General features: G+C 51.2%; 1 protein-coding gene across 1 annotated transcript; it reads left to right on the top strand.

Annotated features, from left to right (window-relative positions):
* The first annotated feature begins 313 nt into the window (after window positions 1–313).
* On the top strand, window positions 314–6,785 carry CBX4 (chromobox 4). The gene is made up of 5 exons (XM_074970512.1): window positions 314–555; window positions 660–703; window positions 1,558–1,623; window positions 3,466–3,532; window positions 4,519–6,785. Exons 1-5 carry the CDS (start codon window positions 487–489, stop codon window positions 5,848–5,850), a joined length of 1,578 nt encoding a protein of 525 aa, XP_074826613.1. The 5' UTR covers window positions 314–486; the 3' UTR covers window positions 5,851–6,785.
* The last annotated feature ends 8,372 nt before the right edge of the window (window positions 6,786–15,157 follow it).

Genomic DNA, 15,157 nt, shown 5'->3' with positions numbered 1-15,157 from the left:
TGCTTCTCGCCTCACGTTTGCCCCCTTCTCGCTCGTTTGCCCCCTTTCTGCCCTCACTGGCCGCGGAAGGGGGTGGGGGGCAGACACCTGCCCCGGGCGCTCTGCTGCCCGCTGCTGGAAGCGCTGGACACGGGGCAGCTCCGCGCTCCCGGCCGGGGCGCTGCAACTGGGGCGGCGCTGCGCTCCCCCCGCCCGCGGCCCAACAGCCCCCAGCTCCCCCCCACCCCGCGCCCGCTCCCCCGCCCCTCTCTGCCCCCTGACCCCGCCCCTTTCTCGGTCTCCTCCCGCTCGCCCTCCCCGGCAGATCTGCACCAATCCGCGCGCCCCGTCTCCCCTTGACGGACAGCCGGGCCCGGGGAGGCCCCGCCCGCCTGACGTCTCCGGCCGGGATTTGCATGAGTTGCGGTGCCGGGGCGGCTGGAGCTCAGTGTCTGCGGGCGCAGGAGGCGGAGTGCGGCGAGCCCGGGCGCTCGGAGCCTCCCCAGCATGGAGCTGCCCGCCGTGGGGGAGCACGTCTTTGCAGTGGAGAGCATCGAGAAGAAACGGATCCGAAAGGTGAGGCCGGGAGGGAGGCTGCGAGCGGGGAGTCGGGGGTGCGGGAGGGCGGTCGGGGCTCCGCGGGGCTGCCGCTGACGCCTTCCCTTTTCCCTCCCCCCCAGGGCAGAGTCGAGTACCTGGTGAAATGGAGAGGCTGGTCCCCCAAGTAAGTACCCAGGCGGGGAGCTGGGCTGCAGCTGGACCAGGGATGGGGGCTGCAGGAGCAGGATCCCCGGCCCAGCCTGAGCTGCAGCGAGCCCCCCCGCCCGCACCCGATGCTTTCTGCTCCGAGAAATGGCACCGTTAATGCATGCTCCAAAAGAGGCTGGGGAGAGGCCAGAGGGGACCGGGGAGCCCGGTAGAAGCAAGGGGAGGGAGAGAGAGGCAGACGGTGACTGATGTGCAGCAGAAAATGGCTCCTTCCCCCTTTCCCTCCTCGGGAGCCAGGCTCCATATTGCAGAACTGAGCAGGGGGAAAATAATTTAAAACACGAAATAAAACGCCCCGCCGGTCCTGAGCCCCCGATCCTGGCCGAGGAGGAGGCAGGGGGCTGCCACCAGGGCGCTGCCACGGGGCGCGGGGAAGGCAAACCCTGCCTCTGAGCACCGAAGGGAAGGAGATGTTTGCGGGTGGCGGAGTATTTGGGGTTTGCATGACAGTGTCTTGCAGGGAGGGGCTGCTCTGGGGTTTGGACTCTGCTGCTTAGACCCTGGTCAGCACCACGGGTGTTAGTGGGGCTAGGACAGGGGCTTTGGGAAATCGCATCGTGACATGCTTAGAATTCTTCTGGAATAACAACTGCGCTAAATAAACACCCCCCCCCCGCCCATCCCCCTCTCCGGGCAGCTGGAGTTCGAAATGCGCACTCCGCAGTGGGGCCAGGTGCGCGTGGATTCAATGTGCCTAACCTGTAAGATGGCCCCTGGCAGCTCACCGGCAAGGGGAGACCCCCCCCCGTCTCCCTTCTCGGGGGGCGCACCGGTCTGTTGCTCAATGGCTCTTCTTCTCCCCCTTGCAAGATATAACACGTGGGAACCGGAGGAAAACATCCTGGACCCCAGGCTGCTGATCGCGTTCCAAAACAGGTGAGCGCTGCGCTCCTGCGCGGACCCGGCCTGGCAGCGGGGGAGGGGAGGCGCAGAACCCAGGCGGCGCCGCTGGGGCTCGGAGCTCGGGGAGAAGGGAAGGGGCGTGGGGCGGCGCACCCCCTAGCTGGGTGGCCGTGGGGCCACTTTCCTGCCTGCCTGGGTTCAGGGGGACCTAGGGCGGCGCGGGGGCCGGGCCTTGCAGCCGGAATGCCCTGCGCCGCGCTCCGCTGCCGAGCTGGGCACTGGCGGCCCCGGAGCAGCCGAGCGCTCGGCCCCGGCCCCCTTGCAGAGTCGAGCCTTGCAGGAGCGCAGCTCGGAGCGAGCTGGCATTGTGCAATTGTGAATGCGTCACGGAACTTCACTTAACCCCTTCGGGGCCGAGGCAGGGGCTTGCAGCTCGGCAGGTTCGCGGGCGGGCTCCGGGCATGTCGGCTGCTGTGACAGGGGGTGTCACGGGTGCAGTAGCGGCGCTGCGGGGCGGGGAAGAACCGCCCCTCTCCTGGATGGAGATTGCACCTTCCGAGGGAGAAGCTCGCGAGGTGCAGTCCCGCCTGCCCGGGGTGCAGGGAGCATTTCCCTCGGCTAACGGCCCCCAGCCTGTCCCCGCAGCTCCCCTGCTCGCTCGCCTGCCTGGGGGGACGGAGGCGGCGCTGCTGCTCCTCGCTCGCGTTTGGCGCATTATTTCCTGCGGTGTTTTGGCGCAAACTGTAAACTCGAGCCCGTGGCAGGCAGGCGGCTAGCGCGGGGGACGCTGCTCTCCCTGGCTCCGGAGCAACCCCGCCTGGGCGCGTCCTGCCCGGCCGAGTGCCAGGCGCTGCCGAAGGAGTTCACGACCCTGCGGCCCGGGCACCGCCGCGCGCACTGGCGCGGAGCAGATGCGCTGACTGCAGCCGCGGGCGAGCCTCTCTCGGCCTTGGGTCCCGGCCCTTCCCCGGCTGCTGGCTAGCGGGGCAGTGCCCAGGGCCCGCTCCCACTGGGGGTCCAAATACTCGTCCCGCCCCTCCCCCTACGGCGCACGGGTCGGGGTGGGGCTGGTCACTTGGAGGCCCCGCCCGGGCAGGCAGCCAGCGATGCTTGCCCTGCTCAGGAGCCGGGTACCCGGCGCTCGAGGGGTGACGGCCCCGGCCAGGGGCTTGCCCTGGCCTCCCCCCTACAGTTGGGTGGTTCAGCACCAGCGGCCCCTCCCCCCGCGGAGACATCGGCCTTTAAGGCAGCGATTCTGAGTGACGGCTGGCGGGGCTCGTCCTGTGAATCCTAATGAGATCATTAGCATCGCCGCGGTGCTGATTCCGCGCGGCGCATGCCGCGCACACCTCGCCGGGCCTTCTGCGCCGGCCACCGGAACAACGGGGGGCTCCCGCTCCCTTCTCTGCCCAGCGCTCCACTTCGGTGCCAGCTAGTGCCTGAGATGCCCTTGTCACAGCGTGAAGGCAGCTCGGGCTCCAGCGTGCTCTGGAAATCCCGCTTGCTTTCTGTGAGATCTGCGCTTCGCTGGTGAACCTCAGCGAGCCCTGCAGGATGTGGGGCCACAGAGAGGAATTTGCTGTGTCTTGTTTGGTTGTTTCTGGGAGGTCTTTAGTGTGCGCGTGAGGGAGACTTCGCATAAATAGCTGGTCTTGCCGGCTACTCCCGGGACGAACCAGTCCTGCTGGCTCTCTACGAACCTCAGCAGCTCACTTCTGTGCTTGTCCAGCTATACACACTGTTGGCCCCATGTTCTTCACTGTAATGTGTCTCTGAGTGATGTGTGCGGAGAATTAACGCGGCTCCCCCCCCCCCAATTCTGCAGCGTGCTGTAGGAAAGTAATTGCATCGCTATTGATTTTTATGTTCCTGCAGGGAGAGGCAGGAGCAGCTGATGGGATACCGCAAGCGAGGACCAAAACCGAAGCCGCTGGTCGTTCAGGTGAATTCAATAAGCCACGATGTTCTTTGCCTAAGGAACCCCATTTTTAGCACAGGCTTGAGAATATTCACACTCCGGAAAGTAAATGCAATCTCTAAATGGCAATCTTTCCAAATAGACTGATTAAAGCCACTTAGTTTTGTTTTTAATATAAACTCCCTTGTTTCCTCCCTTCTCCAGGGAGGAGCATTTCATCTGGTTTCATCATGCTCAGGATCATTGTGTACATACAAATCCCTTGTTAATTTTAAATGCCAGATGAAGCCGCTCCCACTCCTCTCCACAACCAACCCCGCCCCCCCATGCCAAACTCTGACTTCATCATTCAATCAAACACGCACAACATCTCAGTGTAACAATGAGCATAAATTGGGACAGACCCCAGAAAGCGTGAAGAGAAGGAAGGAGCCCATTGCTGCAGGAAGAGGCTTCCTGGTGGCTACCTTGCTGGGAGTTCCTGGGTATTTCTTTCCTGGCAGATCTCCTTCCCCATCTCTCCATTGTATTTGTATGGGTCTGTCTCTAGTTATAAACGTCGTGACGGAAGGTGGCAGTGACCTGTGGTGCTGGTACACACCAAGCCTAGCGGCAGACTTGCTTTGGCAAGAAGAAGGAGGCTGGACACAGTGCTTTGTTAAGCTGTGATGACGCTGTTTGCATTTTTAGCTGCCACTCTCCTCAGCAATCTGTACTCTGCCTTAGGTGTATTTCACCCGTGATTTACCCTTGCCTAATAGGGACAGTTGATTGAAGGGTACTTTTTACTACCTCCAATTAATCTCAAACAACGTGGAGCCTTTAGGTCAGGAACAGGCCACAGCTTTTCACGTTAAGGTCTGTAGCGTCTCGTCCTGCGGCTGCTCTGACTGCTCCGTTTCACTGTGTGTGCATAAGCTGGTTGAATGGACTCCTGCAGAAGTGCTGGTCTCTTGTGTGAAGTAGTCCCTTGGTGGGCTCTTGCTAAACTCACTGACTTTGTGTTGCAGCTCCCTTCGTTCGCACGGCGCTCCAATGTCCTCACTGGACTACAGGACCCTGCTGCAGACAACCGGCCGAAGCTGGAGCTGAGCTCCTCTGGCAAGAGCCAGCAGCATCAGTACGAACTCAACAGCAAGAAGCACCACCAGTACCAGCCCAACGGCAGGGAGAGCCGCATGAAGCACCAGCCACAAAGCAAAGGGAAGTATTACTACCAGCTGAACAGCAAGAAGCACCACCACTACCAGCCTGACCCCAAGATGTATGAGCCCCACTACCAGCCCGGCGGCAAGGAGCCGCAGAGCCAGGCCTGCGTGGACCACAGCAAAAGCCCCCTGGTCACCCACCCAGACACCTGGGCTCACAGCCCAGCCAAGAGCCTGCTGAGCCCAGTAAAGAACCTGGCTGCAGAGGGAAAGAATGGAGCTGAGAAGAACCTGTCTAGTGGCACCGGGCCGCCTTCCCGTGATGGCGTGACCAGCAATGGCATTGGGGGCAAAATGAAGATTGTCAAGAATAAGAACAAGAACGGGCGCATTGTGATCGTCATGAGCAAGTACATGGAGAATGGCATGCAGGCAGTGAAGATCAAGTCCGGGGAACCGCCCAGGAAGCGGACCACGGAGGAGAGGACTCCCAGGAAGGGTGGGGAGGAGAAGCAGGAGGCCTGGCGAAAGCATGGGGAGGAGAGAGTGGCAGGCAGTGACCCCAAGAGCAAAGCTGGACTTGGGGGGGGCCCACCCTTCACAGAGCTCAGAGGGAGCCCCAGAAAGACTCCCCCTGCCAAGGAGGCACCTCCTCCCCCCGAGCAGCCCCTGCAGCTCACCACCAAGCCCAACCTTGTGCCCTGGTCCCTGGAGCCCAGCCGGGAGCACAGCCCTGCCCCCATGGGACTGAATCTCTCCACCCCAGGCTCCAGGAAGCGCTGCCTCTCCGAGCCGCATGAGGAGAGGGAGCCAGGCAAGAAGCGCCTCACCTCACGGAGCATCAGCGCCCCCACCTGCCTGAGCCCCCAAGCGCCAGAGAGGCCCGAGCCCCCTCTCCCAGCCACCCCCCAGCCAGAGGTCATCCTGCTGGATTCGGACCTGGACGAGCCCATAGACTTGCGCTGCGTCAAGCCCCGGGGCGAGTGTGAGCTGGCTGTGGCACAGGTGAAGCCGGAGGTGCCGCTGGTGCCGACGGAGAAGCCGGCCGTTGAGCCTCAGCAGCAGCAGGAGGCGGATGGGGAGGGAGAGGCAGAGCCCCTGCAGGAGTTCAAGCCCTTCTTTGGGAATATAATTATCACGGATGTGACCGCGAACTGCCTGACCGTGACCTTCAAGGAGTATGTGACAGTGTGAAAAGGCAGAGGCTGCTCCCCCTGGGGAGGGACCCTGACACTATCCTGGAGCTGCCTGCCCCTCGACCCCCTCTAAGGTATTGTCACTGTCCTGACACCCACCTCCCTCCCCTCCCCACCATGGTGACTGCAGCACTCATGCAGGGAGAATCCCACCAGATGCCTCCCTGCCCAAGAGGAGGGGAGGGCGGGACACAGTGACTCTGCCCCTGCTATGCTGGGGGTATCCTCTACTGCTGCTCCATCCCTGCAGTCCCAGGGACTTGCAGGTATCAGGACACACGAGGATGGGGCCGGCCAGTTACTCACAGAGTTACATAGTATTATATTTTAACAGTGCTAACTTGTCGAGTGATTCTTGCTCCCGTTTGTACGTGGTGTTATTGAAATGTATTGTTTGAGCTGAAAGCTGGTCCCTCTCTGGCCATGCGAATATATTTATTTGTAGGTATTTATATAATGAAATATAAATCCTAGATTTATGGAGTCCCTAGATCCCCTTATAAACTATATCAAACAAATATTTTGTGTTCTTTTTAACCATTCAGCATTTGTTAGTCTCATTCCTTTGACCTGTCTTCATGAGCTGCAGGACCATTCCCTGGTATATATTTTTTGATACTGTACATGTGTTGTTTCTATGTCAAAAATAAGTTCATTATCTAAAGCTAAACAAGCTATTATAGAAACTGCTGCTACTAGAAATGTCTAAACTATAAGCTTCCTATTATTAATTGCTTGAATGTAAATATTAAATGGAGATGTTGAAAGTGCATTTGATGTTCTGCAGCTAGCATAGATCTGATTGCAAAGACCAGCTGTTAGAAGGTGGGGCCTAAGCTGCCAGTGGCACTTCCTGGTTTAAGGACTGTATTGTGGACGAAGAAAATGTATCATGCAATCATTGCAAAGGACTATAAACCTTTACAAAAACTACTGGAAGTTGGAGTGCATTTGTTACTGCTTATACACAGAGTACTGAAAAGACCTCTGTGTGTGTGAAATTACATGACTGGGTTTCCCCAAACAGGTATTGTCAATATAGAGCAAGAACTGAGGTAGTTTTCTTACATATCGAGGCAAGATTGAAGCCATGTAGAATTTCCGCTATTAAGAAGGCGGAGTTGAGGGTACTTGTTGCCTAAGATGTACAATAAGCTCCTACTTTTGTTTTCTTGATCTTCTGAGAAAACAAAACAGCACTAAGGCAATGGAAATTGTCTTCCCTCCAGGCCAACCTTCTGCCTGTGCTTCATGTAAGTCCTACACATGCAGAAGGCCACCTTGCTGTTGAAAACTATGGGCCTCCATTTTCAAAGCAAATAGTGATGGTGGGTGCCCAAACCAAGACATCTTGCAGGGGCCTGATTTTTGAGAGGGCAGGTACTCCGCAGCTTCTAAAAATCAGGACCCTATAAGGTGGCTCAGCCAACCTCTTGCAATTGTCAAATGATGTCCATAAAGGCAGATCACGATTGGATGCTGTAACTTAAGTGCTGTAACCTAAGTTCTGTCACCTCATTATGCAGGATTGCCCCAAAAGTGTGGATCCAAAAAGATTAAACTAAGTGTGCGGAGGTTTTGAACTCACTTTACAATCACTGGATTCCACTGAGTATTGCAAAGTGGTAACACTTTAAAACAGCTTGCAGCACGATGATTTTGAAAATATTTTGACACTTGATGTAGTGACTGCTTTTCTGTTTGCATCATGGATACAGTACATCACCAGTCCATGGAGCCGGTAAAACAAAGTATTAGAAATAATCTATCAATTTTTCCTTTGAATTTTGTGCTTGTGAAAAGCATCCTGTTGATATCCTCTCTATCCACTTAAGCTTTCATTGCTTCAGCTGTTTTGGAGGAGATTTTGTAGGTGAAATTGTTATTTTAGTTTGATGTATATGTACATGTGCCTAGAGCCTGGAAATGGCAGACTTTTTGGTTGATTGCATAAAATGCTCCTAAGTTACATGAGAGCTAACGCAAAGCTTCTATAAACTACACTTGGTCAATGTTCTTTAGTTTTTACCTGGAAGGACAGCAAGGGTGATTAAATCAGCATGGTGATTTCTCTGCTGAGATTAGCAGGAAGGGGACTGAGATTGAAACACTTCAGTTTTCTGTATCAAGACCAGCTGATGGAGTGTCACTGCTTCTTGCCACTACTGATCTGGACTGACTTGGGCCTGTTATCCTAGAGGAGAAAGGTTCTTTATTTTCAGTTACCCACCCTCTGAGACATCCACAGTTTATAGACACTAGGAAATAAGAGCAAATATTGACTGGCAAACTGTTTTTTAAAATCCCAGCCATTAATATCCTTCTGAACGATGCTGGAATTTCCCTCTGAGATGCTATTTAACTAGAAATTAGCACAACAGTTATTCTAGAATAGTTACAGCAGAATGGTTCTTTCAGTAGAACCCCCCGGGTGGGTGTTCTTATGGAATGGAGAACCTTCTTCAGATTTTAGCTTAACCCTCTTTGAAAGGAACTCTTCTTCTGGAGTAAAAGCATCTGCGCAGGCTTTTACGCTGAAATATTGATTCCAGGATGGCTATTTCTGTACGTTTCCAAGTATTGCTAGACCTCTACTCCTGAGTGAGATACAGGAGGACACATGACCTTAGCCTGTTGTTTCTCTAGACATGGCACATTCCCATTGGCTTAGTGGATGTTCACATGCTTAGTGGGATCTGACTTTGCGAAGTCGCCGTGTAAAAGTGGAGGGGGGAAAGCACCACGTCTTCCTCAAACGTCTGGCTGCCTGCATTTATTCAGCATCAAAGATGATTTTCAGTCCTGCTACCTGTGCTGACTCCTCAGATCAAACAGGGCTCTAGTCAATCTTACAAGGCAAGAGAATTGTTTAAATTGCAACTGGTTTCAGCTGCTCAGCCATGAAAGGCAATGGGGGTTGCACAGGTGTCGGAGGGTAGAATCTGAAGCTACTGGGGTCGCACAGATGTAATTTGGGAACCAATTTGGCCTGCAAAACTTTCATTCCGGGTGGTTTGGTATCTGAGTCCCAGGCTGTTGGCAGCGCTGGCAGTTAGAAAATAATCTATTTCACTTATAAAGAGAGCTGATGCTTGTCTGCAAAAATCACTCCTTCACAAACAAAAATGGGTATGCAAGTAGAAGCACACCTCAAGGGCTGCAGAATGTGACCTGGGCAAGAGGAAATGCTGCTTCGCAGAAAAATGCATGACTGAGGCTGGAGGCTCTTGGGGGCTGGAGGCTGGCGTTTTCTGTTAGCAAAGCTTGTGCGGAAAATACAAGCATATTCATTTACCTTTTGGTTTAATGCAGCGGTTCTCAAACTGTGGGTTGGGACCCCAGAGTGGGTCATGACTCTGTTTTAATGGGGTTGCCAGGGCTGGTTTAGACTGAAGCCCAAGCCCCACCACTGTGGCTGAAGCTGAAGCCTGAGGGCTTTAGCCCTGGGTGGCGGGGCTCAGGTTACAGGCCCCCTGCCTGGGGCTGAAGCCCTTGGGTTTTGGCCCTCCTGCCCAGGGTGGTGGACCTCGGGCTTTGATTATCCCCTACCCCCACCCAGGGCAGCAGGGCTCTGGCTTTGGTCCCTCCTCCTGGGGTCATGAAGTAATTTTTGTTGTCATCAGGGGGTTGCGTTGCAATGAAGTTTGAGAACCGCGGTTTAATGCAAACAACCAGATTCCTGAAAAATAGGATGCACTTTTTGAAATTACTAAGGCTGTAGCCTCTTGTTCAAACTCTGTGTCCTAAACCAGTGGATCTCAATCAGGGGTACGCATGCCCTTGGGTGTACGCAGGAGTCTTCCAGGGGGTACATCAATTCATCTAGATATTTGCCTAGTTTTACAACAGGCTACATAAAAAGCACTACCGAAGTCAGTACGAACTAAAAGTTCATACAGAGAACGACTTGTTTATACTGCTCTAAGTACTACACACTGAAATGTAAGTATAAAATAAATAGGTCTGTCAAGCAATTAGAAAAATTAATCACAATTGCAAGATTAAAAAAATTAATCGCAATTAATCATGCAATTAAACAATAACAGAATACCATTTATTTAAATATTTGTGGATGTTTTCTACGTTTTCAAATATATGGATTTCAACTACAACACAGAATACAAAGAGTACAGTGCTCACTTTATATATTTTATTACAAATATTTGCACTGTAAAAAACAAGAAACAGTATTTTTCAATTCACCTAATACAAGTACTGTAGTGCAATCTCTTTATCTGAAAGTTGAACTTACAAATGTAGAATTATGTCCAAAAAAATAACTCCATTCAAAAATAAAACAATGTAAAACTTTAGAGCCTACAAGTCCACTCAGTCCTACTTCAGCCAATCAAGCTCAGATAAACAAGTTTGGTTACAATTTGCAGGAGATGATGCTGCCCCGCTTCTTGTTTACAATGTCACCTGAAAGTGAGAACAGGCGTTCGCATGGCACTGTTGTAGCCGGCGTCGCAAGAGATTTACGTGCCAGATGCGCTAAAAATTCGTACATCCCTTCATGCTTCAACCACCCTGATGACTGATTCTGCTTGATAACGATCCAAATCAGAGCGGACCGACACGTGTTCATTTTCATCATCTGAGTCAGATGCCACCAGCAGAAGGTTGATTTTCTTTTCTGATGGTTTGGGTTCTGTAGTTTCCACATCTGAGTGTTGCTCTTTTAAGACTTCTGAAAGCATGCTCCACACCTCGTCCCTCTCAGATTTTGGACGGCACTTCATATTCTTAAACCTTGGGTCCAGTGCTGTAGCTATTTTTAGAAATCTTACATTGGTACCTTTTTTGCATTTTGTCAAATCTGCTGTGAAAGTGTTCTTAAAATTAACATGTGCTGGGTCATCAGCCGAGACTGCTACAACATGAAATATATTGCAGAATGTGGGTAAAACAGAACAGAAGAGACAATTCTTCCCCAAGGAGTTCAGTCATAAATTTAATTAATGCATTATTTTAATGAGCATCATCAGCATGTCCTCTGGAATGGTGGCTGAAGCATGAAGGGGCATACGAATGTTTAGCATATCTGGCACGTAAATACCTTGCAACGCTGGCTACAGAAGTGCCATGCGGATGCCTGTTCTCACTTTCAGGTGATGTAAATAAGAAGCAGACAGCATTTTCTTTCGCAAATGTAAACAAATTTGTTTCTTAGTGATTGACTGAACAAGAAGAAGGACTGAGTGGACTTGTAGGCTCTAAAGGTTTACATTGTTTTGTTTTTGAGTGCAGTTATGGAACAAAAATATCTACATTTGTAAATTGCACTTTCACGATAAAGAAATTGCACTACAGTACCTGTATGAGGGGAACTGAAAAATACCATTTCTTTTATCATATTTACAGTGCCAATATTTGTAATAAAAAATGTAAAAAGTGAGCACTGTACACTTTGTGTTCTGTGTTGTAATACAAATCAATATATTTGAAAATGTAGAAAAATATCCAAAAATATTTAATAAACAATAGAATACCAATTGAAATTTAACGGTGCAACTAATCACGATTAATTTTTTTGAGCTAATCGCGTGAGTTAACTGTGATTAATTGACAGCCCTAAAAATAAATCAATGGGAATAGAACTATTGTAATTAAATGGTAAAAAGGAAAAGGTGATTTTTCAGTAATAGCGTGGCTGTGACACTTTTTTGTATTTTTATGTCTGATTTTTGTAAGCAAGTAGTTTTTAAGTGAGGTGAAACTTGGGATACACAATACAAATCAGACTTTTGAAAGGGGTACGCTCCAAGAGCCACTCCATCAAGATTCTCTAGGAATCTTTTGATATCCTGTTTAATTTTAAAATTAGTGGTGGTTCAGCTGCACAACTAGCTGAAGCAATTATTGACTTTTAAAAACTAAATTGCATCTTATTTAAGGCTCTTTCAGAGCCTTGAGCCCTCTGTGTTCTTAGTGCAGTGCCCTCGCTACTGCGCCATTAAAGAGAAGAGACAGAAGCACCCAAAATGTTGTTGTCTTTTTGACAGAGTCGCTGTGGTTGTTTGAGGCACCATTTCCCGGAAACCACATAGCCAGATACTTCTTACATTAAACACAGTCAAACTATTAAAGTAACTCCTGCAGCTTCCTGTGCAGTGAAAGGTGTGATGTGCAGTGCCTGGTTTAGAAGATATGCACTCCACTTACTTTATGCCGAGTGGCTAGGAAAGAAATGATTTGCTTAGTATGTGAATCACTTATTTATACCCATGTCTTGCTATATGAAGTGCTTCAAACCTTCATATCTATTACTGAGGGGTTTAATTGAGAGAGGTGGTCACTGACACACCATACTGAACCTCAAAGGGGATACTGGACAGGATGTACTGTTACTCTTCTATTTTCCTTCAGAGAAAGTGACTTATGTTAGATAGACAGCTGAAGGGGGGGGTGTGTTTGTTTGGTAGAATTTTTTGGCAGACAGCATTACCTGTTTATTTTAAAGGCCAATTTGTCTAGATACGTTGAGTCTTTTTAAAAGGTCTATTGTTCTGTCTATAATTATGCACCACCAGTGACTTGTGCCACTGAATGAATTTTCACTGTCTGGAGAAGGGAGAAGTTGTAAATCCACTTCCTGGCCCTGGTTTTGAATTCCCCCCACCCACCTCCTTGAGAACATATTAGTCTTAGATGCCTGCAGTACTTATCTTGCTCCTATGGTCAACTTCTGTCTCTGGTACTTACTTTATCCCAGGCTAAATCAACCCCCTGTAGGTTGAAATGGATTTGGTACACTTCCTGTTTTAAACTGTTGCACACTTGCTGTTCCTGTTGAAAACCTGCCATGTGCCTTTCCAGAGCTGGCCACATTTGCGTAGCAGATGAAGTGATCCCTACACAGCACTTGTAGATTAGTGTAAGTTTGTAGCGTGAGTTGGGATCCTTTGGGAAGATACTCGAGAAGTGTCATATATGCAGAGTAAGGAAAAAAAATGGAAGAGTTTTGGGGGAGGCTTCTAAGCATTAAAATAGTAGGGGAGAGAGAAAGCAATCTAGACTCTGCAGTAGGAGATGGGGGTGGATAGGTTGTAAAATGCTTTTTGACCCAGCAGGGGAGTGGCAGAGTTCCCAAGGGGAAATCATGGGCAGGACATAGAAGCCTTTTTTGTCCAATGCTGCCACTTTCAAGGTGAGATAGGGAATTGGCTGCATGATCTGGGGAACTGGGACTCTCTCCTCACTTAACTGTAGTGTGGTACATCAGCTTCAACTCTTCACTTGCTATTCGGAGCAGCCGAGGAGGAAGTAACATGTTCCTGGATGATGCAGAGGGGAAGAGTAGTATATTTTCAGGACCCGCAGTTTGTAATCTGTCAGGTGCTCCGGAGTTCCTCCAGAAGCAAATGTGGCCCCATACACAGCAGCAGCCGAACTACATTGTAAACCATGGTAACCTGAATTGGATTTCAGTAGAATGTAAACATTCTTCAGCTGCGGGGAAAGGCCAGTGTTCTGGGTACCTTTGCTCTGTGTACTGGCACTAACAACCACCCTTCTAGGTCACGCAGGAGATCACAGCCATGGGACCCTCCCCGGCAGAACCTGGCTCAGTGCACAGAACTGAGGGATGTGACTTGCCCCCTGGCCATGGTCAGACCACTAAGTGCCTTTGGTCTCATTTTTGCTCCTGTAGGGCCCAACACCATCTCCAGAAATGGATTAGGGTTCAGGCTGCTCTAGGGTGGACATAACATTGCCAGTGGGCCATATTCCTGAGCCTTCTGGAGACCTTCTTCTGCCTGTAACAAACCGTGATAGCTCCTCAATGCCTTCTTACCATGCACTTTGCCATCTGAATGAGCTCCAGCATATGAAACAGGAAGGAGAGAGGCTGGAGTGCCAGGGGCCTGCTCAGTTGTGCCAGAGACATTTTTTTGGAAGTGCTATGCCCAGGTAAGGACAGCAAAGGAGGTTCCTTTCTTCTCCCGCACAGCATCCACATCCTCCCAATTCTCCCAGCCATTCCATGTGGCAGAGCTGTCTGCTTAAATATACAATTGGGAGTTCCTTGCTGAGAGGCGTTTTCAATCTATTTCACAGATAAGATCATTTGGATTCAGACCAGCTTCACAGCATCTCGCCGAGCAGATCTGTCAGGCAGTGACAAATGCAAGGGCATCCCTGAGCTTGAATTTTGGCCGGGGGGGAGTGGGGGGGCGGGAGAGGGATCCATATCGAAGGTCACAGCCTAAACTGCCCCCAGCACCACCACGACCTCAGCAACACTGGCTACAGCAAAAGTCACACAGTGGGACTTTGCGTGCTCCACCCTGGCAGAGCATTTCACAAATTCTCTCTGCTGCATTTGACTAGGCTTGATACAACATTGCTGGCACTGGAGATTTCTGGCCCGAATCAGCTCTCCCACCATAACTCCCCAGACTTCACTGAAGCTAGTCCTGATTTACAATAAGAGGAAGGATGATTTTGCGTCCCAGGCCTTAGACTGGCACTCAAGAAATCTGGGTTCAACTCCTGTTTCTTTGTGACCTGGGGCAGTGGCTCTCAACCAGGGGTCCAGGGGCCGTGAGCAGGTTTCAGGGGGTCCGTCAAGCAGGGCCAGCATTAGACTCACTGGGGCCCAGGGCAGAAAGCCAAAGCCCTGCTGCATGGGGCTGAAGCCTGAGGCCCTGAGCCCCACCATCTGGGGCTGAAGCTGAAGCCTGAGCAACTTAGCTTCATGGGGCCCCCTGTGGCACGGGGCCCCAAGCAGTCTCTCTGTTTGCTACCCGCTAACGCCGGCCCTGGCTTTTATATGCAGAAAAATCAGTCATTGTGACACAGGTGGGCTGTGGCCGTTTTATAGCATGCTGGGGGAGGGGAGGCGGCTCAGAAAGAAAAAGGGTGAGAACCCCTGACCTGGGGTAGTTGGTGCCTGTTTCCCAACTGTAACGGGGCAAGGCATCCGATGCAGTGAGCTGTAGCTCACGAAAGCTTACGCTCAAATAAATTTGTTAGTCTCTAAGGTGCCACAAGTCCTCCTGTTCTTTTTCCTTTCTCCTGTGTCTGTTTGGATTGTAAGTAATTTGGAGCGAGGACTGTCGCTCACTGTTGGCTTGCACAGCACCTAGCACAAAGGAGCTCTCCTCTCTGTGAGCGCAGTGCGGGGCTCAGACACTGCTTGAGGCAGGTGCTGTCAGTGCCTCCCTTCAGGAGGTCAAGAGACCAGCATCCCTCAACTACACAATTGTCAGGCCCCTGCTTAAGAAACCATTTCTCAGCATGGACAATCAGAGCATGCGCACCCTGGTGTGGGTTGAATACAGTAATTTATAAACACTAAG

Source organism: Natator depressus, chromosome 14, assembly GCF_965152275.1.
Source record: "Natator depressus isolate rNatDep1 chromosome 14, rNatDep2.hap1, whole genome shotgun sequence".
NCBI classification, from domain to species: domain Eukaryota; kingdom Metazoa; phylum Chordata; order Testudines; family Cheloniidae; genus Natator; species Natator depressus.
Note: the sequence above shows the minus strand (reverse complement) of the source record. Positions and strands in the feature narration are given on the sequence as shown.

What these genes read in the sequence shown, in the direction of transcription:
- CBX4 (XM_074970512.1), top strand. Translation starts at nt 487, where the DNA reads ATGGAGCTGCCCGCCGTGGGGGAGCACGTCTTTGCAGTGGAGAGCATC. An exon ending in AGAAGAAACGGATCCGAAAG is followed by an intron (nt 556 to 659) that starts GTGAGGCCGGGA and finishes CCTCCCCCCCAG; the next exon opens with GGCAGAGTCGAGTACCTGGT. An exon ending in CGAAGCCGCTGGTCGTTCAG is followed by an intron (nt 3,533 to 4,518) that starts GTGAATTCAATA and finishes TTTGTGTTGCAG; the next exon opens with CTCCCTTCGTTCGCACGGCG.